This window comes from Rhizoctonia solani, chromosome 16, assembly GCF_016906535.1.
Source record: "Rhizoctonia solani chromosome 16, complete sequence".
In the NCBI taxonomy this organism is placed as follows: Eukaryota; Fungi; Basidiomycota; class Agaricomycetes; order Cantharellales; family Ceratobasidiaceae; genus Rhizoctonia; species Rhizoctonia solani.
The window spans coordinates 2,469,823-2,494,080 of record NC_057385.1 but is presented as its reverse complement, the minus strand read 5'-3'; the positions used below and the strand labels follow the sequence as shown (position 1 = coordinate 2,494,080).

The 24,258-nt window shown below is 48.0% G+C and overlaps 11 protein-coding genes across 11 annotated transcripts; 7 read left to right on the top strand and 4 right to left on the bottom strand.

The window, feature by feature from the left end:
- Positions 1-670: 670 nt before the first annotated feature.
- RhiXN_02070 (GPI transamidase component GAA1) lies at positions 671-2,889 on the top strand (the record flags this gene model as incomplete). Its single annotated transcript, XM_043321889.1, has 10 exons — positions 671-786; positions 837-939; positions 996-1,038; positions 1,137-1,225; positions 1,267-1,444; positions 1,493-1,594; positions 1,644-1,745; positions 1,796-2,093; positions 2,145-2,216; positions 2,271-2,889. The coding sequence occupies 10 exons, from the start codon at positions 671-673 to the stop codon at positions 2,887-2,889; spliced, it is 1,722 nt and encodes a 573-aa protein (XP_043187712.1).
- A 785-nt stretch (positions 2,890-3,674) lies between these two features.
- On the top strand, positions 3,675-8,667 carry RhiXN_02069 (ubiquitin carboxyl-terminal hydrolase; the record flags this gene model as incomplete). Its single annotated transcript, XM_043321888.1, has 22 exons — positions 3,675-3,677; positions 3,739-4,114; positions 4,164-4,255; positions 4,390-4,488; positions 4,540-4,667; positions 4,717-4,948; positions 5,005-5,072; positions 5,125-5,194; positions 5,249-5,463; positions 5,517-5,606; positions 5,661-5,816; positions 5,875-5,962; positions 6,015-6,332; positions 6,383-6,476; positions 6,534-6,644; positions 6,696-6,794; positions 6,850-6,893; positions 6,946-7,085; positions 7,129-7,221; positions 7,285-7,587; positions 7,643-7,985; positions 8,041-8,667. The coding sequence occupies 22 exons, from the start codon at positions 3,675-3,677 to the stop codon at positions 8,665-8,667; spliced, it is 3,789 nt and encodes a 1,262-aa protein (XP_043187711.1).
- Positions 8,668-9,640: 973 nt separating this feature from the next.
- On the top strand, positions 9,641-10,324 carry RhiXN_02068 (patatin-like phospholipase protein; the record flags this gene model as incomplete). The annotated part of the gene is made up of 1 exon (XM_043321887.1): positions 9,641-10,324. One exon carries the CDS (start codon positions 9,641-9,643, stop codon positions 10,322-10,324), a length of 684 nt encoding a protein of 227 aa, XP_043187710.1.
- An 895-nt stretch (positions 10,325-11,219) lies between these two features.
- RhiXN_02067 (patatin-like phospholipase protein) lies at positions 11,220-11,967 on the top strand (the record flags this gene model as incomplete). The annotated part of the gene is made up of 2 exons (XM_043321886.1): positions 11,220-11,269; positions 11,325-11,967. The coding sequence occupies 2 exons, from the start codon at positions 11,220-11,222 to the stop codon at positions 11,965-11,967; spliced, it is 693 nt and encodes a 230-aa protein (XP_043187709.1).
- A 394-nt stretch (positions 11,968-12,361) lies between these two features.
- RhiXN_02066 (uncharacterized protein) lies at positions 12,362-12,879 on the bottom strand (the record flags this gene model as incomplete). Its single annotated transcript, XM_043321885.1, has 2 exons — positions 12,362-12,454; positions 12,487-12,879. 2 exons carry the CDS (start codon positions 12,877-12,879, stop codon positions 12,362-12,364), a joined length of 486 nt encoding a protein of 161 aa, XP_043187708.1.
- Positions 12,880-14,029: 1,150 nt separating this feature from the next.
- Positions 14,030-15,747, top strand: RhiXN_02065 (Zinc finger, FYVE-type protein; the record flags this gene model as incomplete). The annotated part of the gene is made up of 6 exons (XM_043321884.1): positions 14,030-14,077; positions 14,123-14,890; positions 14,934-15,245; positions 15,303-15,474; positions 15,522-15,585; positions 15,636-15,747. The coding sequence occupies 6 exons, from the start codon at positions 14,030-14,032 to the stop codon at positions 15,745-15,747; spliced, it is 1,476 nt and encodes a 491-aa protein (XP_043187707.1).
- Positions 15,748-15,770: 23 nt separating this feature from the next.
- Positions 15,771-16,676, top strand: RhiXN_02064 (uncharacterized protein; the record flags this gene model as incomplete). The annotated part of the gene is made up of 6 exons (XM_043321883.1): positions 15,771-15,883; positions 15,948-16,005; positions 16,058-16,128; positions 16,181-16,385; positions 16,448-16,488; positions 16,514-16,676. 6 exons carry the CDS (start codon positions 15,771-15,773, stop codon positions 16,674-16,676), a joined length of 651 nt encoding a protein of 216 aa, XP_043187706.1.
- A 184-nt stretch (positions 16,677-16,860) lies between these two features.
- RhiXN_02063 (cofilin/tropomyosin-type actin-binding protein) lies at positions 16,861-18,327 on the bottom strand (the record flags this gene model as incomplete). The annotated part of the gene is made up of 9 exons (XM_043321882.1): positions 16,861-17,064; positions 17,131-17,186; positions 17,235-17,378; positions 17,439-17,601; positions 17,654-17,703; positions 17,757-17,868; positions 17,930-17,941; positions 18,002-18,165; positions 18,222-18,327. 9 exons carry the CDS (start codon positions 18,325-18,327, stop codon positions 16,861-16,863), a joined length of 1,011 nt encoding a protein of 336 aa, XP_043187705.1.
- Positions 18,328-19,144: 817 nt separating this feature from the next.
- On the top strand, positions 19,145-20,313 carry RhiXN_02062 (spherulin-4; the record flags this gene model as incomplete). The annotated part of the gene is made up of 5 exons (XM_043321881.1): positions 19,145-19,218; positions 19,261-19,485; positions 19,541-19,881; positions 19,942-20,032; positions 20,088-20,313. The coding sequence occupies 5 exons, from the start codon at positions 19,145-19,147 to the stop codon at positions 20,311-20,313; spliced, it is 957 nt and encodes a 318-aa protein (XP_043187704.1).
- A 321-nt stretch (positions 20,314-20,634) lies between these two features.
- RhiXN_02061 (bifunctional polynucleotide phosphatase/kinase) lies at positions 20,635-22,720 on the bottom strand (the record flags this gene model as incomplete). The annotated part of the gene is made up of 9 exons (XM_043321880.1): positions 20,635-20,840; positions 20,906-21,133; positions 21,235-21,387; positions 21,441-21,513; positions 21,566-21,676; positions 21,904-22,000; positions 22,056-22,186; positions 22,241-22,452; positions 22,513-22,720. 9 exons carry the CDS (start codon positions 22,718-22,720, stop codon positions 20,635-20,637), a joined length of 1,419 nt encoding a protein of 472 aa, XP_043187703.1.
- Positions 22,721-23,160: 440 nt separating this feature from the next.
- Positions 23,161-24,000, bottom strand: RhiXN_02060 (CDP-alcohol phosphatidyltransferase; the record flags this gene model as incomplete). Its single annotated transcript, XM_043321879.1, has 4 exons — positions 23,161-23,508; positions 23,559-23,640; positions 23,702-23,815; positions 23,867-24,000. The coding sequence occupies 4 exons, from the start codon at positions 23,998-24,000 to the stop codon at positions 23,161-23,163; spliced, it is 678 nt and encodes a 225-aa protein (XP_043187702.1).
- Between the last annotated feature and the right edge of the window lie 258 nt (positions 24,001-24,258).

The window sequence follows — 24,258 nt, the reverse complement described above, 5'->3', positions numbered from 1 at the left end:
AGACTTGCAATTGAGTTAAATGATACAGGTTAGCCCTAGAAGCAATAGCAATATAGACAGGGGCTGACCAGAATGTCTCCAAGCTCAGAAGCTATGTATGATTTCCATGCAACGGCTCTATGAGCTGCGGAAAGCGTTAGATTCGCGTCGAGCGTCACGTCTGCCGCTTGTGCCTCTACGCGGGCCAATGAATCCAAGTAGGATATTATCGAGGAAGTGGGGATACCTCCGTGTGTTCATGAGTCAGAAAAGGAAGTTGCCCTGGGAATAATTCGATAAGACTGAGTGAAGGCAATTCGTATTATAAGTACCTGATGGACTTTGGTCTGGATCACTACATTCGGCAATGGAGTATCTGCCAGGAAATGTGAGTTGCATATATAATATGGCAGCGATACATTGTGGATCTAGAGACGGTAGTTCCCATTCTGATGGCCAAACATGGAGGATGAGTCTAGTCGAATGATTCTGCCCTTCGGTGCCTTCAGACATCCTGCGTCGAGGTTCAAATTATGGGATGATCATGTGGCTATGCTTGTGCTGACATGATCGAATTGGGGATTTGCCAATAAGACCCCATAGAGGCCACAACCACTTTCAACTAGCTGTAGCCCCTGGTCTGCTTTCCTCTTGTTCACTGGGAAGATAGTGCCTATAACAATCAATCTGGATGCAATTAAGTAACTCGGAAACCCTTGTCAATGACGAAGGGGCTGGACGTGCCAAGGCCATTGTGCGTAGGCGTGTTATATTCGCAGTTATAGGACGTGTCTTGCCTTGGCTCAGGTAGGCAGCTTGTATGTCTATAATGCTCCCCGATACTACCTCTTTCTTAGAGCTGCTTTATTTTTGACCGGAACTATATGGATGTGCTGCATCCCGTTACCCCAGATGGGACGAGGGACATACATAGATGAGAATGCACTCCAACCTGGCCAGGTATGTGTAATATTCTATGCAAGTCAACAGTTTGATTAATCAATCATATTACAAAGGTCAACACGTACTGGAGCTGGCGAGAAGTACATGCTGCGGATAGTATTTAGAGGATTTAGAAAAGTTGCGCGACGCAAATGCAACGAGCCAACAGTGAGAACCATACTATACACCACTATTCGATGGCCAATACACCTTAGATAGACGCGCCACGTATTTCCGTGACGAGTTTGCAAAACTTGGATTACCTACAGAGGTTCAGCCGTATACTATCCACGCACCCACCGGTGTAAGTTAATTTCAATGAGGTGTTACTGTTGCACTCACGAGCTTGACTTACAAGGGGACGGAGGGCGTCAACGTCTATTCCATTTACACAGCTCCCAGGAGCTCTGGCAGCGAAGCAATTGTCCTGAGTGCTCGTGGAAAAGCCTGAAATGGGATGAGGATGGATCTTTAAACCTTCGTGGTGTGGCGACCATCCTTGCTCTAGCGAGCTATCTCAAACGTGAGATTAGCTCTCTTACCGCAGGAAATCTGACTAATAGGTATACAGGGTATACATTATGGGCGAAGGATATCGTGTTTGTCATCAGTGATGGGTATATGGATGGTATGCATGCATGGCTAAGTGCATATCATGGGTTTGATCATGCTAGTAAGCTATATGTTTGTGGTGTAGTATCAACTATTCATAGGTTCTCCAGACCTCGAGACGCAGCCATTGACCCTGCTCAGTGGAGTGGTTTGGACCGCGTTATGTATTGATTATCCGGGTCACTCATTCAGTCATCTTGGCGTCTACTTTGGTAGGGCAAAGAGTGTTGGAAGGTTTTGCATGAGTGCTAATCTCTCCTAGAGGGACTCAATGGACGGCTTCCCAACCAAGATTTACTCAATTCTGTGCTCAACATAGCAAGATATTCAAATGGAGTCTCAGTTCTCGCCTATGATGCACTGGACCATCTTCGCACAGACCACCCATATGATTTTGGACCTCGTACGGCCGCCCTTTGGAATTACCTGCCTAAAGTAGCACGGAAAATGTTAAACGATCCTAATATGAAGACCTTTGAAAACCGTGCAGGCATAGTCAGTCGTAGTATTGCTTGGCAAGCCTCTGGTCGTGCTAGTGGTGTTCACGGGTTGTTCCATCAGTAGGCTTAACTTTAGTATATATTTCCCTTCGCTGAAACCCGATCCCAAAGGTATCGAATAGATGCAATTACGATATACGCGCGCCCCTCTCATGGCCCCCATGGATTCTTCGTGCTTGGCAAGTGAGTTAAGGGTGCCTCGGTTCCGTTCTAATACTGAGTACTTCAATTTTACAGGATTATTGAGTCAACAACCCGCACGATGAACAACTTACTGGAGCGTCTCCATGCCTCCTTTTTCTTTTACATTCTGACCAGCGCCCAATCATTTATCAAGATAGGCGGATATCTCCCCGCTGCGGTTATCATGAGTGTCGCTATGACGTTTGGAGGACTCGCGCTATGGGTTGAAGCTAGCTGGGTTCAAATCCAAATCGTCATTACTGATGCAGATAAGAATTCCGAAAGCAGTGGTGACGATCATATTGAGCATTCCAAGAAGTGGGTCAAAAGGTCCCGGCCAGTAGTGGATGCGTTTGTACTGGCTGGTTGTACACACCTGTCGGGTGGCGCCATGCTGTTTGCTCTGGGCACCAAAGCTAGCATGGATGCATTTACTGTAAGTCGTACTGTGACCAATTCCAATAGCTCACTTTTCAACTTACCCACCCTAGAATTATCCGATGGAATATTTGAGCATACTTTTAGCTATGGTAGCTCTCATTCCTTGGGGCATTGCACAAATCCCGCGTTTGAATGGATCGTCTTCCGAAAGGGTCGCGCCTCTCTCAATGGTTCTGAAATCCTTTACTCTTTGCCTCGGGGGAACAATAACGGCATTACTATCCCTGCTTAACTTTAGCCTTGCAGCTACGACAGTATTACTTCTTGGTGTACCCTTGTCCTACCTTCCACCAGTCAGGTCATCGAAACTCCGTTCGCTTGGGGCTAGTTTTCTTCTTGTACTTTTAACGCCTCCCTTTTTTGGTTTGGGATTCGGATATATCAATAGCCAGGCCGAACTTGTACGGATGGTTCGAATGATCATTTGGGAATGGAAAGTTCTTGGCATTTGGACATTACCTTTCGCGATGACTGTCTATCTGCCACTTATATGGCAAGCTCTTGTTACGTGTATTCTGGGAGCAGTGTAAAAATACATCCATATGCATGCTAATTCATGGGCTTGCGCAGTATATAAAACCGACCTTGTTTAGTGAATCATTACAGCGATCGTTGAGTCAATCGAGTTCCTACACTTTGTTCTGCTCCGCTCTGTAGTAGTTTGAAGTGTCAATATGTACTCGCTTGGGTCAAACCAAACTGTGAATATTAATGGCTGTTGATCATCGAGATAAATAACGGCAAACACGTGCACGCACATCCTCTCAGTTCGAATTCGTAGCCACCATCACCAGAGTCACTGGATTCGCCCAATGCTTGTGTCCAATTCCTACCAAGCCTAGTTACTTCACCAAAATCTGTTGATGAATCTTTTGCGTATCAAATCACTAAATCTTCTATAATTCTACTCGAACACCTATAAAGCTAGTTTTCCTGTTGTTGAACTTGTCAACTCTTGGAGCAAAGCAGCTCTAACATAAACTGTCTCGAGAAACACTTAAAATGATAAAGCACCATATGGTAAGCACGATTTTAGAGTATCATTTAGCTACAATATATTGATACAATTGCTTTGATCAAGCGACAAACAAATTCAACACGCGACCCGCCATGGCGAGGTCAATCTCGCCGCCCTGTTCCCAAAGGGCTTGCTCGAGGAGAGCGTTTGTCGCGCTCCGCCTTTGCGATTGCAGCAACTCCTGAATGGGGATGGGTAGGGACTGAGGTCAGTGCAGCAGAAGACATTCGGCCGCAGCATCGAGCAGCAGCATGCGGATTTCGAAAATATATCTGCAAAAACCAACATGCTCCTCGCACCAATCCCCCTAATGAATCTGGTACGGAAGACGATGTAGTGGTAATATCCAGTGACGATGCACCAGAGTGTTCCATCAAGTCTTGTAAGGCCAACCCGAATTGTTGCAACCATTTGGGACAGCGTACATGGGAAAACGAAGGTAAGTTCTGTGGATTGACCTCTTATTAATCTTAACTTCGTTGTCATAGCTGCAGCCCGTAAGTTGTACTTGGAAGCTGCAAGTCTTGGTGAGGATCCCAGCACCTCTGCTAGGAATCCGGGGTTGCCCGTGGGGCTAAAGGTCGGTAAAATGTACTAGATCTTGGTCTTTAGCATTAATATCATTAAAATTATAGAATCTGGGCGCAACTTGTTACGCAAACGCATTTCTCCAGGCAGGAATAAATTGCTTTCCGGTGGTTCAACTGTTAACAGCTTCGGTTTACCCAGGTCTGGTTTCAAGATATTGCTTTTCGAGCTGGTGTATACAACTGTGACCCGGACTTATCATTGCTTCCTGGAAAAAGCGTAGAAGTAGGCACGATGCAACATGTGGGTCTAACATTTATTGATACAACAGCATAGGAATCCCCTATATACCAACTTCAAGTGACTTTCGGTGCACTTCAACATAGCAAAGAAAAATCCTTTAACCCTGTCAAGCTTGTTGAGTGTCTGGGAATTCGGGCGGGCGAGCAACAGGATGCGCAAGAGTAGATCATCCCCCGAATTCGTTGTCTATAACAACTGACAAGCCACTAGGTTCTCCAAGTTGTTCATGTCACATCTTGACAACGAATTTAAGAAGCAGGACAATACTTTGGTACAATCCTTGATTACAGATCAGGTTGGTCGTTTAGCTTCGTCGGCCAAAAATCCTCCATTTGATTTGCTCCAGTTTGAAGGTCGACAGGTATATGGAACTCGATGTGTTACATGTCAAAATGCGTCTGAACACTCGTCGAATTTCTTAGAGATGGAAATAAGCCTTACAGTTAGTTGAATTGAGCTTAACGTGCATGCTTGTAACTAAGCAGCATTTTCCTATAGTCAGACTGCAGACTTGAAGAACGCTTGAAGGCTAATTTAGAGGACGAGAAGCTTGACGGGGACAACCGGTACTTTCTATTTGCACTTGAACTAACAGGTGACATTGAACTCCCATTATAGATACGATTGCTCGACCTGTGGGAGCAAACAGGACGCTTTCCGTTACTTGAAGCTGACGCACCTTCCTCCAGTAAATGACTTTCGCGTCTAGCCTATTGCTTAAACAAGCTAACGAACACGTCAGGTTCTTCATTTTTCAGTACTTCGCTTCGTGTTTGACGCGACCGATTTCAGTCGCAAAAAATCCAAGCACGCAATCACATTTCCCCATTCGATCAATATGCGCCCTTTTTTGAGTGAAGAGGGTACTGAAATTTGGTATGATCTCCGTGGTGTTCTACTTCATAGAGGTCCAAGTGCATATCATGGTCATTACGAGGCTCAGGTATTTGACGTAACGTGCGTCTATCCCCAGTTATCTGTGTGAAGCAGAAAATGACGTTTGACTGCAGCCGGGGTATTTGGTTTCAATTCAATGACGAGGAAGTGCGAGAGCTCAAGATCGAGGATCTTGTCGGAAAACAAACAAGTGGCGCCCCAAGGTTAGGTTTCGTTCATATCTTACTTTGCGTGACTTGAACTTGAGATGCTTGTAGGTCACAAGCTTCGAAAGACGCATATATGCTGATCTATACTCAAAGAAATGCTCCTTCTCCGGATGCTTCGACTTTGATTATGCCAAAACACGCCTTCGACGCTGTTCAGCGACTTAACAAAGAGCACACCGACTCGTGTGACGCCTACTCACAAAGGTCAGTTCTACTATCCATTCTTTTCACAGTTGTTCATAGCTAAACCCGTTTATATTAGAAAAAAAGAAATGGAATCCGAGTTTAATCTAATTCGAGAACAGAAGAGGCAAATATATCAGACTTGGCAAATCTCGGATGTTGACGAGGTAAGAATTTTGCGTATTACGATTATGTCTATGTTTAGTATTACGAAAACAGGTTTCAATGGTTCTCAGCAAGTCATCTTTGGAAGGTTGGATCTCAAAGGAATTAGACAAGGCCACATTTAGCCGCCCTGGTTACACGGTTAAGGAGCCCTCTCAGCCAACCAGCGCGATTCCCTCCACACGACGTTCCCACTCATCACCAAGCCCTCCCCCTCCTGACGAAATTTTCCGGGTTCAAGATGCGTCTTGCGACGCATCTGAGGGTCGAAGCCCATTCAACAGTACCGAGGCTCATGCGGTTGATAGAATTCTATGCGTTCACGGTTTACTAGACCCAGAGGCATCGGGCAACATGAAACGAATACCCATGGTACGCAGTTCCTAATTATTCGACTAAATTAGTCTATATCTCTTTCTCAGAGTGCATGGAAGAGCATTCAGAAAATTGGAATCGATGCCCATGCTATTGAATCGAACCGGATTTGTGAAGATTGCACAGCAGCTTTGTTTAATGGTTCGTCATTTACAGAGCCTTGACGTCATAGATTATCGTACTTACATTCCACCGCAGAAAAGTTTTACACTATACAACACGATGACATGGTTTCGCGATTTGACGCATGCATGGGTCGGGATAGGGGTACAGGGAAGGAGTGGTGGATATCCAAATCGTGGCTCAAAGGTAATAATATATTCTAGGATGTGGGACCGATAATTGACGACTTATCCGAAGATTGGAGGCTCAAGCGACCCAAGATGCATGTGACTGGTTGTCGTGACCCAATGCCTGATGTTTCCCGGTTCAGGTCAGATCTATATTGTGAACATGACTGTGAGTCAGTCATATTTTAGCGCAATTTTGCCATAATGTGATTTTTTTGGTACAGGCCTGACTCCTACCCAAAAGTTCAGAGAAAAAATTAGCACCTCCGTGAGCTTACCAAATTATTTGCCTCCCAATGGACACTGATGCAATACCATAGGCTTTGGGCATCCTTAAAGAAGCATTTCCTGAATTTCAGCCCCCAGATACGGAGACTGAGATATGCACTATCTGTGAAGCTGTTGCCGCGAACGACAAGGAGGCAACTAGAGAGGCAAGGGCCAAAGCAGAGGCCGAAGAGTAGGCGTAGAAAGGACTACTTCCTTAGCCAATGCTAATAGAGCCTGCAGACACGTTTAATGGCGTTGTACCGACGCGAGTTTTTTGGTGGCTTCAAGGTTACGAGGCTCGTGGAAGACTGGACTTACGTTATCCTGTCAGTCCAGACCAACGTTTGTTTGTTTGTTTTTTTGGTGAAAGACTGAAATATCTTCCGTAGACCGCTATCATTTGTGACTCAGTGGCGCGCGTGGCTGGCGAAACCGTTGGTTGCCCCTCGTCCTGGTCCGATTACCAACGATGACTTTATCTGCGAACATGGCGGTCTTGTCATCGATCTAGCGGAAGAAAAGGAAGTAGATGGTATGATTTGTACTGCTTCAGTGAGCGACTGGGAGGTTATAAGTGAGCTCTATGGGGGCGGGCCCTATATTGAATGTTCTTTGTTAAAACCGGATGACCACACTGGTGAACTCAGACTCCAATCGAACCCACCTCTCTGCCAAGATTGTCGGAAGACAAGGTACGTAGTCATTCTCTGCATACATACATCACTTTGAGTCATGGCATCACGTCAGGCTTTCCAACTATGACGATGCAAAAATTAACATCTACCGTCTTGTCGACGGGGAACCACTTCCGGATGTAAATGAAGCTGCCAAGGAACCTGCTCAAGAGAAGACCCAAGTCACTAACTCCGACGTTATCCACATAGATGATACAGACGCCGAGAGCCCGACGCTTAGTGATTCGAGCCCTCCTGCCCGAGCTCCAGGGAATAGGAAACGGCCGAAACCGGTGACAACTTATGCTGGACAGCGCAGGTCCAAACGAATCCGAACAGCAACTACACCCAAGAAAGGGAAGACATTCTTCATCCACGTGAATAAGGACGACACGATTCGCGACGTGAAGCGCAAGGTATGAGCAATAGCCTCACTTAGTCCAATTAGCTAACCAATACCAATTTGTGTAGATTCAGGATGCCGAGGACATCGCGCCGTTCTACCAACAACTGTATCTTCATGGTGTTGAGCTTATCGACGATACTCGGACGCTATTACAAACGGGGGTTCTGCGTACTGATTGCTTAGTTTTACGTGCTATTGAGGCAATGGATGAGGACGAGGCAATAAATTGGGCCCTCACATCTGGCGATGTGGAACCAAAAACAGTGCGATCCCGAGATGAGGGACGCGCTTTTGGCGGAACTCTACTCGGAAACACTTACGTCGCCCCAGTTGGTACCACCCCTTCCACTGAACAATGCATATCAGCTACTACGGCTACTACAGCTGGTACGGCCATCACCACATCTCTACCAGCTCTTAATGGTACCCCAGGACCCAGCCCAACAAAGGGAAACGACAACACTGAAGACCAAGATATGCTCTCGGTACCTTCAACTGTTTCTGATGGAAATATAGACTTAGATAGTAGATTGGCACAAGAATTAGCGTCCGAGGATACAGATCCCTCTTTTCTGTTCTTGGAAGATGATGCAGGAGCCGCCGGTATTTCTTGTGCATCATGCACATACCTCAATCATCCCGGGTTGAAGTATTGTGAAATGTGCGAGACGGAACTGGCCCAAGAGCAGTGATCTATTTTTCAACTTGCCTCGTGGAACCTTGAGCAAGCAAGTATCCTCCCCTGTATATACGATGTAATATAGTAATAACGGTGACCCCGTATATAATCATCTTGGGTGTGCCAATGGGATAATATGCGATGGTGTGCACTGAGACCATGGCCTTGGTGATGACCAGAACTCAGCTCCAAACTTTCAACCTGCACCTACCTACTTTATAATTTACCAATATTGATGAATCGTTATTGTTGCCCAAACGAAGGTATTATAATTACCCCGGAAGCGCCCAGGCAGCCTTGAATTGGTGGTCGCTTACTATAAAGGTACGTCTTTATACTCAAGGACTCAGAGAGAACGTGCATCAGCAGATTTTTCTGTCTCTCAATTTATTCGACATGAGTGAGATATCTGGCACTGGTCTCAGGTTACTCTCGTTTGGTACGCATCACACACAGGCATGTACGAATTCCTAATGCAACAAGCCCGCCAGACGGAGGCGGTTTCCGTGGCCTGTCCTCGCTTTATATTCTCAGAGAGATTATGCAAAGAATCCGACGTGCAGAGAGCCGCGACGACCTTGAACCATGGCAGTGTTTTGATATGATTGGTGGGACAAGTATGGGAGGGTCAGTATTTTGATACCATCACCGTTCGGATTCAATCTCAGTTTCTGTGATGGCTCCTCAGACTAATCGCAATAATGTTGGGGCGACTTAGAATGCCAATAAATGTGGCAATTGAGCGCTACATTCAACTCACTGAAAAAGTATTATGCGAAACAAAGTACAGCTGGCAACACGGGATATTCAAAGCAACCCTCTTTGAACAAGCCATAAAAGAGATTGTTCGTGATTATTCCGAGTCGAAAGATGAGGAGACTCGCCTATTGGATATACGGCCTGACAGCTGTAAGGTGTAAGTCGTACATATTCCTTCGTTATTACTTTCTCTTCATACCTAACCTTACCTCAGTTTCGTTTGTGCCATGGCCGCAGCCAACATGAGGGCGTCTATTCCCACCCATTTTCGCACCTTTACGGCATATGAAAATGTTTCCGCGAACTGCAAGATTTGGGAAGCCGTCCGGGCCACCAGCGCTCATCCGATTTTCTTCAAGCGAATCAAGATTCAAGACATCGGGCTTCAGGTCAATTACATTGGTGGTGAGATAGGATGCAACAATCCAACCTGGCGCGTCTTAACCGAGGCCAACCGTATTTTCCGGGGGGCACATCTCGCGTGCCTCGTCAGCATCGGAACTGGTCAAGGAGGTGCAATCAAGGTACCAGAACCTGGACTGAAAGAGAACATGATACCACTCGGAACATTAGATACGCTGAAACAGATTGCAACCGACTGTGAGACAATGCAAGAAAAGATGGCAGCGAAATTCGAACGATTCAAACGTCCAGTCCCGGACCCAGGTGTATACTTCAGGTTCAACCTTGACCAGGTTCCGGAAGACAGTCAACAATGGGGGGTAGTAGACAACCTCCGAATGCACCAAACAATACATGGAGATGTCGGAAAATTCACAGCTCGCGGAAGGGACAGCTGCAGCTATAAGAAGGCGGGAACCAAGAGTGTTATTGAGCGAGGCTGCTCGGTGATCAACACACCCTTGCTTTACTCGTCGTCAACTTTATTGGGAACTTTATGTACTCGCTAGGTTTCAGCAACTGTTCATGACCGGCAGTTCAGTCATGATCAGTTCCACCACGCATATATGGACAAATACATAGCATGATTTCAAACTGTAATCTAACCTTGAATTGAACTTGGGTTTCCTTCCTTGCGGGCTCAGCTCTGTCAATATCGTGGTGCGCAACATCACTACGTGTGCGATTGATATCCGAGGAGCACGAAACATGGAAATGCTCATAAAAGCATATCTTTCTTTCTTTTAATGTATCGAAGACACTCCCCCCTTTGTATGTTAGGCGCTTAAGTGATTGGCACGGCGCGAGTGCTACGTCAGATCCGGTGGCAGATCTTCTGATAAACCACGTTGGTCCATGGATAAGATTGACTTCAACCCTCTGTCCTTGTGGTATGTCCGACAACCTCGTATCTGCGTTGCAGCACGAGAACCGTGGTCTTAGGCTACTTTCTTTGGGTAAGCGTATTGCATACACGAAGTGGCTACTTGTAACAAAATTCGCCACTAAAGATGGTGGAGGGATCCGAGGTCTTTCTTCCCTTCTTATTCTCCAGGAAATCATGGGTAGGGTGAAACGAGAAGAAGGACTCAGTGAAATCCCTCGACCATGCGATATTTTGATATAATTGGGGGAACGAGCACAGGAGGGTAAGGACCATTTACCAAGAAATGTCCTATTTGAGTATATTATAATTATTGCCTTTTATAGACTAATTGCGATTATGCTGGGTCGTCTCCGAATGTCTGTATCAGACGCGATAAAATCCTACGTCGACCTTTCGGAGAAAATCTTTTGAAACATAAGCATATATGGCAAGAGGGGGAGTTTAAAGCTACCCTACTGAAAGAGTCTATCAAAGATATCGTTTCAAAGTATTCAGAGAATAGAGACGGGAAGACTAGAATGTTCGACCCGTTGCTCCAGTCCAACTCGGGAACCAGGGGTTGTAGAGCGTAAGTTTACCTTTGTATGTCTGCTAAATTCCCGATATCAACAACTTCTACATAGGTTCGTCTGCGCCTTGACGGCGGACAACATCAGAGGGGGTCTCCCGGTTCATCTTCGAACTTACGCAAGTGAATGGAACCAGACACCCAATTGCAAGATATGGAAAGCAGCACGGGCTACAAGCGCAGCTCCGACGTTCTTCAAGGGCGTTAGCATAAAGGGCGAGAATGGTATTTTGATGAGGTTCGTCGACGGAGGAATAGCAGTCAATAACCCCACGGAGCGCGTCCTCGCTGAAGCCCAAAGCCTGTTCCCTGATGGACATCTCTCATGCATTCTCAGCATAGGAACTGGCCAGGGCAAAACCATCGCAATGGCCGAAAGCAGCGTGATAAAAAATATGATCAGCCGGGATGTGCAGCTGACAGACACGGTCAAGAAGATGGCCACGGACTGTGAAGTAGTCGCGAACGACATGTCGAATCGGTTTGCTCCGCATCCAGGGGTGTACTTTAGGTTCAACGTAGATCAGGGAACGCAGGATATTGGGCTGGGGGAACACGCAAAGTTAAGCGAGCTTGCAGCGCACACGAGTGCGTATTTGAGGTTGCACGAGAATGACATGAGGGCGAACCGGGTTGCTGCTGCTTTGAAGAGTACACGTCCGTGGGCGACGTTGCCGATATCCGATATTGCGCGTTGAGAGTCGCATCTCCCTTTGATACCCGCATACAGACCACTAGTACCCGCCTGAAGAAATTTCTCGGCTGTTTGTACCATGTTCGCGTATAATACAATTCGCAAGGGCCGATGCCCCATACAACCCCATCAGAGTCCGTCCTGTAACCATCCCTCCCCATGCTTTTTACAAATTATATAGGCGCCACGGTCAGTACGCCTAAGCTTGCTAAACTGTACCCACAGTTACATTTATTTGTGTACCACTCATCAAGCCTTAAATCCAACGCATTCATTCACTAAAACATCTAATTTATCACTCAATTAAACATATATAATGTCGAGTAGGTTCATAATAAGTATACTCATTAATAGAACATATCATAACGTCATCCCTAAGAAAGATCGTGATCCAAAACTCAAACAGATGCCCTTCTCTCTTTCCTCTCTCCTCCATCGCCAACGTGATCATCAGCGGAAACCTCCTTCTTATCACCCTCCTCGGGCTCATCCTTTTCTCAATCGATCCCAACTCCCTACTAACCCCATCCCGCCTGTACGTCTCTCTGCCCAACGCATCGCCAGGCAAATAAGCAGGAGGGGGCATCCCAGGGGGCGAAAACGCAGGCGGGCGCCCACTCGAATCATAAACAGGCAAAAACTCTTCCTGTGGCTGCACCCTCGCTCCTCCTCCTGCTCCTCCTCCCCATCTTCTCGACCTCGGCTGCGGAGGCGGCAACGACCGAACACCCAAGTCTTGCTCGGCGTAAAAGTTGCGAGCGCGCGATCCCCAGAGTTTGAAGGCGCACCAGATGCCGATGATGAGTACCGCGGCGACGATGATGCAGACTACCCATGCGATTGTTCGGGTTTGGTCTGCGTTGAAGGACGGGTCGCGTTTGGAGAGGTGGAGGATGACGGGGTCGGGGATGTGCATTTTGTTGTGTGTGTGTAGGTTGGTGGGGTGGTGGAGGTGTCAAGTAAGAGGGCTGGGTAGGGTAGGGTGGGGGATAAGACTACAAGGTTTGGTCAATATGAAGTTTGGGACGAACTAAATCCACTTACTTAAGAGACCACTACAAGAGACAAGACAGCAAAACTAGCCTCTCAAAGTCTCGGTGCTCAAGCCTGATATAGTACCAAGTACCACACGTTCTCACGAGGGGGGAGAGGGACTCGAGCTTTGGGTACGGTATCAAGAACGTTGACTAATATATGAAACTCGGGAGAGATATTGGCTCGGTATTTTTGGATAAACGATGTCGGACCATGGCAGGGCGGTGATGAGCTGAGTGCGAGCGGGGATCGTCCGATTGTGCGGTTTTGGGGGTATGCGGTACGGGACTGTACAAGTGTATGTGTTTTGCGGATGGAGCTCGGGCGAGTTGTTGGTAGGGTCGGTCTTGGCCTCACTTGGGGTAATCACGTTTCAGACTACGAGTTGGAATGAGATGTATAGTGGGCAGATGAACCTATAGCAAGAGGGAACGATTACGGCAAGCAAAAACTCAGAACTTGGTGCACGCCTCTAGTCCTATTTTGAACGATCACTTGTTCCGGGCCTTTTCGCGTTGCGTTGGAAGCCGAGTCTCGAGTTGGCTGAGCTCTAGTTGGTTGTCCAGAACGACGTTGGTAACGTGTGATGATTCGGATGGTCTTGGTGTGTCTTGCATCGCATTTTGGAGCAGAGTTGAATTCCCAGGATGTCATGCAGTCCGCTGGTGCAAGGGCACGATGCCGAGATAGGATGGAGAGAACGCCAAGTTGGGAATGCATGCTGGTAAGATTAGAACGAATAGAATAAGATCTTTTGTATATCGGCTGATTCGAACCGTCCGAAGACGCACGGGTAAACAAAGTTTATGTATGCGCAAAGCGAGCGGATGTGGTTAGATGGTTAAAGTTAGTCGAGAACACACACTCTGGCACTCTGCCAAGGCACGAGGCGCCTCATCGAGATCGAAATGACGTTTGGCGAGATCTTGGATGGTTAAGCGCCGAGATGAGGTAATAGTGTGATAGAAGCGCCGGGTGGGTAGCGCGATTGAGCTTGCCAGGGCCGACGACTCGAGGAAAGCAAAGCGATAATGAACGGCACTGCAACGCCCGTGACTGTCTCGTACAGACCGTATCAGGTGAGATGATTGTATTTATATTGATTTTCGCTGACTTTTTTGTAGTCGAAGCGGCATTCGCGCAACTCGTCTGGACTGGGGAGCAGTGCAGGGTTCTCGCCGCCTGTCACCCCGCCAGCAAGGTCGCCTGGGCCATATGAGTCTCCGAGCACACCTGAGCACAGGGTGTATGGCAACACAAAGTACCTGGCTCCTCATCATCAGACAACGCCCACTGTCACTGTTCCCTCCCGATCGTCGCCATCTCCCTCTCCCTCGCCGTCGCCCACAACGCCAGAGGCCACTCAGGCGCCGAACCCAATCGAGACTGCATACAAGTCTGCATACACAGAGCAAGCGCCGGACACACAGACACTGCCTACGCCATCTCCCACTCCCGAGCAGCCAGCCTCTACCGAATCGAGCTCGCAGCCGACGTCGCCTCTGACGCAGCTCCCAGCGCTTCCGGCCTCACGCCCCGGCTCAGAGACAGCTGGGCCTTCGTCTCCTGGGCCTTCATCCCACTCCAGCACAGCCCCATCTCCACGTCCTACGATCGTACAGAGACCCGGCTCGCGTTTTCGCGTAGTATCCACCCGCGGTCTGAGCGCGAACACTCAACCCGCCAGGCCATCTCCACTCCGCCCAGCCTCCCATCTCTCCCCTGGGCCTCTACCCCTACGGCACCAACCCACACACACACTTTCAAATGCATCCACGCCTGTATCTCCCTCACCGGTTCCAAGTTACCAGCATCGGTCAGCGCTCCTGTCCCATTCAACGAACGTCTCTCCCGGAAACAGAAACAAACCTCTGCCAGCTCCTGGATCGGCTGTTTCCGCGCCATCGCTTACGCCCCCTCGATCTAATACCCAAGCGCCCCTCGAGATCCACGACCCCCATCTTGACCCCTGTACCAGCTCCGAGGTCCACCACTCCCGTTGCTGCACCGAGTCCGACTTCCAACACTCCAGTTCCCTATGCTGTCTTGTCCCGCACTTCGTCCGCCTCTCCCGTCCCTACGAACATACCAGGAGTGAATTCCCCCTCGAGACCCGCGCCCTACCGAGCCGGGTTCCAGCCCAAAGGTGTCTACAGACACCGAACAGAGGAATTTGAAGCCGCTCGTGCCAAAAAAGTAGATGGGAAACGAACCGAGGAGAAAAGGCTGACAAGGCGATTGGAAAAAGTCGGTCGTCTCATCTCGTTTTTTTAGACCCACCTTACTCATTTAGAGCTCTTGCAGCTTATTGACCTCCATTTCTCGCCGAAAGAAAAGGACGATGCTCCTCCTCCTCCTAATAGACGATCCTCTTCCTTTTTTGACGACTTGGCCGAGCTCAAGAATAAATCTCCAAACGAACTTTGGAGAGGCGTCGTAGAGAGCAAGGCGGCTCAACAGGAAAGAGCCATCAGGAGTAAGCATTCCACCTCGATTGTTCATCCAATCCTGATGTTTGGATAGCCGCCGAACAGACCATCACTAAATGGGAGGACGACAAGGACGTTTCGGCCTGCCCTATATGCACGTACGTCCTCATTCGCCCTCTCCACCACCCTTGACTCATATCATGAGCAGGACATCATTCCACCCCCTCACCAACCGCAAACACCACTGCCGACTCTGTGGTCGAGTCGTATGCTCCCTTCCTCCCAAACCCCCCACCGCCCGATCTCGTGCTCGCTCTTGATTGTCGCGGACCCCCGAACGAGAATGATCGAGGAGGTACCGGACGTCATTGCGTATGGCGTCACGCTGGACGGAGAGAAGGATAACAAATACGTCAAGGGTGTGAGAATATGCAGGACTTGTCGCGCCGTTGTTTCGTACGTTTTATTTTTCGCGTTTCTCCAGAGTGGGAGGGGACTAAATCTTGCCGCGGGCTGGTAGGAAACAGCAGTATAATATCGAAGCTGCGACCATTCCTGCGTTTTCAAGGATTTACCAGGTTGGTTCATATAAGCAGTTATAGATTGAACTCTTGATTAAACCTGGTACAGGCGTTGCTACGATTGGAAGGGCAAATCGAGGACGATCTGCCTCAGTTCCAAGAACTAGTGTTAAACCTCAAGTACGCCCTTAACTTTCTTTTTTTCTCCGGCGTTTCTTATATGTTACCTCAGAAACGGCACCCACTCCAACCCTTCGGCTACATCCACAACAGCCGCAGCCCGCAAATCCCTCCTGGACCGATTCCACGAATACGATCGACTGGCCAAACGACTGAGGGCACTACCGTGTCAGCCTGGAAGCTCGCAAGAAAAGGTGCAGATAGCTGTGTCGACACGGGCAAACGTCTTTCTCCAGAAACACATGTTCCCCCTACAGGTACGACCCAATCGTCGCTAAAGATAGACCCCCAAACTAACTCTTGGTTGTCGGAACAACAGACGCTCCCCAAGATGAAGCAGCTCGCAAAAGCAGCTACCGAGTCCGAGTTGGCTGACCCGACCCAGTACTCGACGACCCAGGCCACGCGATCCAGCCGCTGTTGGAACAAGAAGCAGTCTTGGAGCAGATGCTCGCCGAAGCCCAGGCAGCACGCAAGATCGAAGACGCGCAAACGCTCAAAGCAACCTGACAGAAATCAGAAACGAAATCCGCCGGTTCATGCGGTGATCATTTCTTGCACCCATACCTCGCTTTGCTTTGCTTTTTTTTTGTTCGCTCTCTTAATTCTTTCTCTTTCTGATTGTTTTGATGCATACATGAGGGGAATGTGGTTTCGTGTTGTATATTATATGCGCGCAATAGTTTGTTTATGGCATGATCGTAAATGAGATTCTCTGATGCACCGTTTACATCACTTTCCGCCTCGCTGGTCCTCTCGGTTTCGCAAACGGTTTCTTGGAATCGTCGGCGGGAGATGTGGTCCCACTTCCGGGTGAAGCCAGCTCGCTCCGAGCCATGCGAGGTCCAGTTCGGTCGGGTCGGACGACTCGAGTCGCTTGGCAACTGTGATTCCAGCTTGAGCTTTGACGTCGTTTACCAGGCTGGCTACGCCCGACTATTTAAAAAAGGCGGGGTTCGGTTAGTTGTGAGTGCACCTTGAGGGACGAGAACGTGTGCGTACCGAGTAGAGCATACGGTATTTCACAGGTGAACTTGAGGGGCATGTATACGTAAATACTACATTTCGTTTCAGCAATGGGTGTCATATGGCAAGGAGAAACTTACCAATATGAGGTGAAGCACCCTCTTCCTGCGCCCACGAGTACAGGCCATAAGCTGGCTCAGAGGCAGGAAGCGCACCAGGAACACCATCGAGGGATACATCCTTAGTATCCTTCAAGATCAACTCTCCTTTGTAGGATCGATCGACTATCCAGAAATCTTCAACTTGGTTGTCCCAGCGCAGGTGTTTTGAGGTTTAATTTTTACTTACGATAACGACCAATCGTCCGGGTTGCAAGTCGCGCAACGCGTCTCCGAGCTCGTCGGACCATTTCATCCCCGCGCGTGAGCCTACGATGGACTGGCGTACACCTGCGCCTTCGTATGCAGCCGAGGATGCCCGTTCTGCCGCGCGTATCTCTTCGAGTTCCTACAAGGGGTTGATCAGATAGGAGATAGGGCCTGTTTGAAAGCCAACCTACGCGTTCACGAGCAGTCAGTGGTTTGGGGGCGGCGAGATGCCGTTGGTGGGCTTGGTACGCTTCGGAGTAAGGTCATCCTGGACAAACGTAGCGTCAGTGCTACCCCATTTTAAATATTGATGAATGTGTACTTTGGAAGTAGCGAATATGTTGTCCTTGAACTTCTGGTCACCTAGAGCTTTGGTAAGTGCACCACGCGACGACGCATACACCATCTATGATCCAAGAGCATCAGGCCCATAGAGTCAGGTCTCATGTATATGAATTTGTTCATACCTTGTCTCGGACCTAAATTCCATAATAACGCGCTAGAGTTATCTCACACAAGCGGGATCGTAATGTACGAACCTTGGCGGTGTCTGGGACGTAGGAAATAAACAACCATTTCGAACCCTCGGTATAGGCGAGTATATACGCAGGAATATCGTCCTCAAGAATGTCTTGCAGCTGAGGGAGATCATCTATAAACCCTCCGGATCCGGTTGGGATTGTCCCATCGGGTACCAGCGATTCTACTCATTCGGCTCGATTAGAGATCATTGGTTGAGGTCAAGGGTAACATTCATACCGTTCTGAATCTTTACTTTGATGAAACGCGTAGATTGGGAGGCAACAGCCGAGGCAAAGGCCGATGAGAGTTCTGGTGAGACTCCGATTCCAGAGGATGCAGACATTATCTTCGTGAAATGGACTGCTTGATTGTATGACTGGCTCAGTTAACAGACCTATCGAGAAGATATTTTATTCGTGATTAATAAGTCTGACGGGATGAGTCCGTTAGAATAAAGTAGAGAAATGCCATACTTGGTGTCTGGTTGAAGTCGAGTCTGGGGCGACTGGTATCACAATTTGAAATATCCAGCTGGATCAATCAAGTCCCGCTCCGAATCAAAAGGCGCTCCCGTCCTGCTAAGCCCAAGAATGACAAGGTCCAGATTATTCGGACCTTTTTATTGGTATAAGTTTATTTTTCAGAAATGATTTCATGTCTCTGTCGTACATATACAAGGCTGAGCCTCTTTGACAACCGGAATTTCTAGTCTTAACGCATCCACAGAATCCAGTGGTTTGGCGCTTGGCAGGCTCAACAATTAATTCAAAATGGGGTTAATCCGGGTAATCCCTTTTATAGTTGTAACTGCTGAATTATTCTACTCGAACTTGACAAAGGGATAATCTGTTATTGGAAGAGCATTTCGTGGCTACTGCAACATCAGAAATTGGTCAACGTCCCTACCATCGTTTAAGCGATCTCCGTAGGCACAATAGGAACCAAAGGAAACACAAACTTGTATACCACGCCAGTGAACCTAATCTTGAAATCACTCAAGTGACCTACGGAATCTCTTCATTAATGGAAATGTTACGAGTTAATTCCATCCAGAGGCTTCTTCTCTTAGTATCCAGACTACGTTTGCCAACGCCTCAATAGAGCCGGAAAATTTGAGCCCATTGGTGGCTTGATGCACCAATTCTCAGGCCTAGTTGACAATGTTGTGCTCCACTGTTGGTTCAGGTTTGTTTTATTTCTGCCAGGCCCCCGAAGTGCCTAATCAGTCACAACGGTAAGCTCTACCCGAACTTACTTTATTCCAAAAGCCCTGCAGGGCCGGGTCTCTTGGGATGTTAACGCACATGCAAGCACCATACGCATACATAAAGGTCACCTTCATCCTGAGTTTTCCATCACTCACTTTCATCCGTCTAACTTCTAGTTCGTCTTCCATTTTCACTATGTTGTTTGCTCGTGCAGCTCTTGCCTCTGGTATCATATTTCCCCTATATATCTACCCCGGAACCAGCTGTTCAGGTTGGACACCCCTCATCAATGCGTATGCCAAATCAACTACGATATCGCCTCCAAATACTTACACTTAGTCCTCTTAGTATCACTACCCACCCCAATCTACCCTTCTGGGTGGTCGTAAACCCTGCAAGTGGACCAGGAGCCGTGAACTCACAGCCGGATGCCAACTACCAAGCATGTATTCCCCAACTTCGCCCGGCCGCAAATCCCAACGTCAAAGTTTTGGGCTACGTTCCAACAGGATTCGGCTCTCGTGCACAATCCGCTGTCCAAGCTGATATCACAACTTATTCGCAATGGGGAGCTTCTTACAAGCCCAACGGAATCTTTTTCGATGAGGTTGCAGCGAACAGCGCAAATCAGATCTTGTATTCGGGATACTCGGGTTTCGCCAAGAACAAGATCAGTGGTGCCGTGGTAGGTTCAATAATACTATAAGACTGCCAGGGCGCGAGTGACTTATGTGTGTACCTCGCATTAGATTACTCTAACCCAGGGGTGGCTACGCCGGCCGAGTACTACGGATTCAGTGACCAGATTGTCACTCGTGAGGACAATTACAACAATTTTAGGTGAATCTAGCGTAGTTATGGGATCAAAAGCTTGACTAAAAGCCAGTATTTTTAGTCCAAGTCAATACACCATTGGTAGTTCTACCCCAGCTTCCAAACAAGCTGTCATATTGCACACAACCGAAACCACTCCCCCAACTTGTATGTTAAATGCTATTGTCCGCGTCGATAAAATAGGTGCCGTCTATTTTACGAGCGATGTGCTCCCGAATCCTTACGACATGTTTCCCCCTTATTGGGCTGGGTTGGTCGATGCTGTCCAAACTGCTGCGTCAGCTTGAACTACTTACAAGGCTTGGTGAAAAATCTGTCATGGTTCATATAGAACCTTTCGTATGTCATCTTATTATCATTTGACATGTAATGAAAGAAGTCTGAAAATGCAACAATGTGATCTAAAAATGCTAAATGTATGCATAGCTACAAGCCTAGCACTCACCGAGATCGGTGGTCAATTCATGGATTAATTAGATGGGTGAAAATTCAGTCTCACTACTTTGAAGACGTGGAAGAGGGGTTGATTAATTAATGAGCAGTGGTCCCGAGCGTACTAATCTATGGTATACCTAGGTTACAATTATCCTACAAAACGTAACAGGTCCTTATAGTTCCATGTAAGTGTCCCACCTCTCCCTTTCTTCCTCGCTCCCTTCGAAAACGAACCCAACCCGGTCTATTTTGTCAAATCCTTCAGATGACTCTGGTTCCTGGAAATGCGAACGAAACGTAGTGTATGCTATCCACGGGACCAGTTTCCGTGGAGCACTGGATGCTATGGTCGTGGCTTTGGTTGTAGTCGTAGTCGTGACTTTGGTTTTGGTCGTAGTCGTGACCTTCTTTGGCCGACCTTCTTAGGCTTCCCTTCGGATTCACTATCTGACCCAAGTTCCTTGTCGCCACCCTCGATTACTGTTGCCGCCGATGTTTCAAGTACAGTAGAACTTTCGACATCTGGAACCCGTTGATGGAACGCACGGTACATATTGTTGTGCCACGCAAGTTCAGGAGCTACGTCAAACCACACACACCGTACTGGGCATTTCAGGCGTTTAGCGATTCCAATGTATTCAGCCCGGGTGGCCTTATCGCGATTTGTGTTGTCTGTACGCTCCAGTTAGTAGAGTAGAAAGTGGGATATAGAAACAGTTTACCAATAACGCATCTCCCCCTCGCTAACTACTCTTTCGGCTTCCTTTGCGCACCTCTTCTTGTCTTTGAGTGTATCTGGTTGACATGAACATATCCCACAGGGGCGAACTGTTTCTTAAATACGCTCGATTTACCGCAGCCTGGGGAGCCAACAAAGACAACTATCTCGGGAGTCGTAGAAGGCGATATTAGCGATGGCATGAGATCTGGTGACAAATCAACCACACTGTCCTCAAGAGCAACGACGTAGTAAGCGCACCTTTGGCCTCGAGTTTGGATGGATGAAACCCAAGCAACGGCGGTAGCTTTTCTTTCCGCTCCTTGAAGAATTGCTGCAATGAGAGGACTCAATGTTATATTCACGCGTGATGAAAAGCGTCTTACATCAGGGGTATAAAATTGAATGCCCATGTTGTGTGCTAGCTTTCGATCAACCGCACTGTGATCTTTAGGCTTGGTCCTCCCAGCTGCGTCCCCAACAAAGTACGAAGCATTCTTGTCTAAAGATATGAATTATACGTATTCGGTGTGAAACAAGGTCAATAACCACCAATCACAACGTTCTCCTTTTTAAACTCTTCGACAAGTGCATCCCACATCCCAACATAGGCTTCCGAAACCCATCTTTCTCTTTAGCGCAAATATCCGAAAAGGAATGTCCGAGAACTTGTATCGTAACCGCTTAGTTGGTAAAACTTGGGGTCAATTTGGTACAGACTCACTGCGGATTGAGCGATTTGTGGAATCTTCTGTTTCCATTTAGCTTCGCGGCCTTTGACGGGTAATCCAGCCTGGTTAGTGATTACAACGATCGAGAACCTGGGTGTTCGTAAGTATGCGTTTACCAAGGGGGAAAGGGAGTCTAAAAGCATACCCGTCCGAGACTGCGTTGCGGAGTTTCTCTCCAACATTCGTAGTCCAAAGCTTCCAGTCATCCGAGTCATCAGAGAACTTTTTCCCGCTCTTGCGAGTGATGAGTGTATCGTCCAGATCGAACATTGCTACCTGCGCAACGTAGTGTTACATACGGTAAGATGTTGAATCGAGAGGTATGCATACCTTGGAAGTCGCTTTCTGTTCTAAATGAATCCCGTACAAACATGTTGCTGGACCAACTTGAGGGATATCACCCTTTGTGGTGCTGGTTGAAGGCCCGGATATAATAGGGAGAAGTTGCCTTGGTTGATGAGCTGGGAGCGCCAGTGCAGGCAGCCACTTGAACGCCGTGCTCGCTTGAGCAACGGCCGAGCGAGGAAGAAACATAGCAGGAACTGTAGTGCAAGCGATTCAAATAACTGAATCGAGGGTTAGAACTAAGAGCTCGTACTCACTCTTCGCACTCTTCTGAACTTTCGTTGCTCTCTCTTCGCTTACATTCGCCTCCCCTTCGAATTCAGAGAGTTGCTCGGCGGAACGTTTGAGAGATGTGGAAGCAACGGTGGCGGATTCTACTTTTAGTGTAGTTGTTTTGGTATCAACCTCTGTACTAGTGATAGATAAACTAGTTGTTTCTTTCTTGAGAGACTTGGGACTGGACATTGGGAGCAGGGTACGTTGTGGTTGTGGTTGTAGTTAGCGCGTCGATCACGCCACGACGCGTGTGTTACCAACCATTCGGCCACCAACGCCGTTCCTCGAGCGATATCAGTAGATGAATACTCTCGCCCAATTGGATTGGATTGGTCCAAAAACCGCCGGGGCGCTAATCACCACGCGCCTTCTGGCTCGTGTGCTTCGAATCCATGGGTCACAGCCATCACTTGAGGGCGCATAATTATTGCGAGCCCAAACTCAAATGCACAAAGAGGAAATATTATTTAATTGTGCTGAACAAATTGGATGTATCCTATACAGCAAAGACACAGGCAGAAACACAAGGGTAAAAGTTCGCTAGTTACTATACCTGCTAACGCTACTTTTTCAGGGCATAAAGAGAAGAGTTTATACAGCGTGCTACAAGATGTCCGATCCAAATAGACTCATTCCTGCTTGACACCATGTCTCGCCTCTCGCTCCTTTGCTCGATCTGCAAGATCTACGCCGACAAGCATCTTGCTGGCTTTCCACAGCTGCACTACGTTGATCACATTCTTGGCGAATGATATAGGGAAGGTGATCAGTGCCAAAACATCCGGCCATGAGAGATTTCCGATGAGCTTGGCGGCCGAGTCGAGCGCGGGGATGGGCGCTCCAGTCGGTTGAAATGATAGAAGCAGTTCTGCGATGGTGGTAAAAGGTCCACCGACAGGTTTATAGGGACCGAAGGAGATGAGATAGAGTGCAACAAAGAAAAGCTCGTTGCATGCACAAAATACGAAGAGTGTTGTCTAGATAAAGTAAGTCAGGGGCGATAAGGTGGGTATCAGGATGTGCTTACGGAATCATTATAGTAGTACCAGAGGATGCGGCTGACATCACTCGTTACGGCCTTGTGCGATTTTGAACCTGTCACAAGAGAGCTGAAAGGGGCAATGCGGTGTGAGGGCAAGCGCGGTATCCCTGAGACTATGATCTACTTACCTATACATGTGCATATAGTGGCTACTAAAGTCGAGGGAGATGAGAACCTGGAAGAGCGCGGCGTAGGATGTGTATCGTGATGAGAGATAGCACAACAAGCATGACGTCGCGCATCTAAACAAGGATCAGCCGAACATAAATTTCAGACAGCATGTGCCCACTTACCGGTCTGTTACCATGTCTAGCACAGCACCGAATCTGGATGTCTGGCCGAGCGCCCGTGCCGCTTGTCCATCAACGGCATCTAAGAGGGCGGATATACCGTAGAGAAGGGTGCACGCGTTGGGGTGACTTCCCATATAATGGAGTGATATGCCAACGAGAATGACACGTGTATAGCCTGAGCAAGAGTCAGTAATAGCGAAGTTGGAGGAAAGAACAAACCAATGAGATTGGGGACGAAGAGGTATACATTCTCGTCGTATGTATGAGTGGCTAGGTCAAGCGCTAATTTGCCGTCGACAACATCTGAGCCACGCGTCGGCGATCAAGCTGGGCTTGTCAACACCAGAGTTGGGGGAAAGAGTGCTCATGTCGTAGCGCGATGCCTCTGCTCT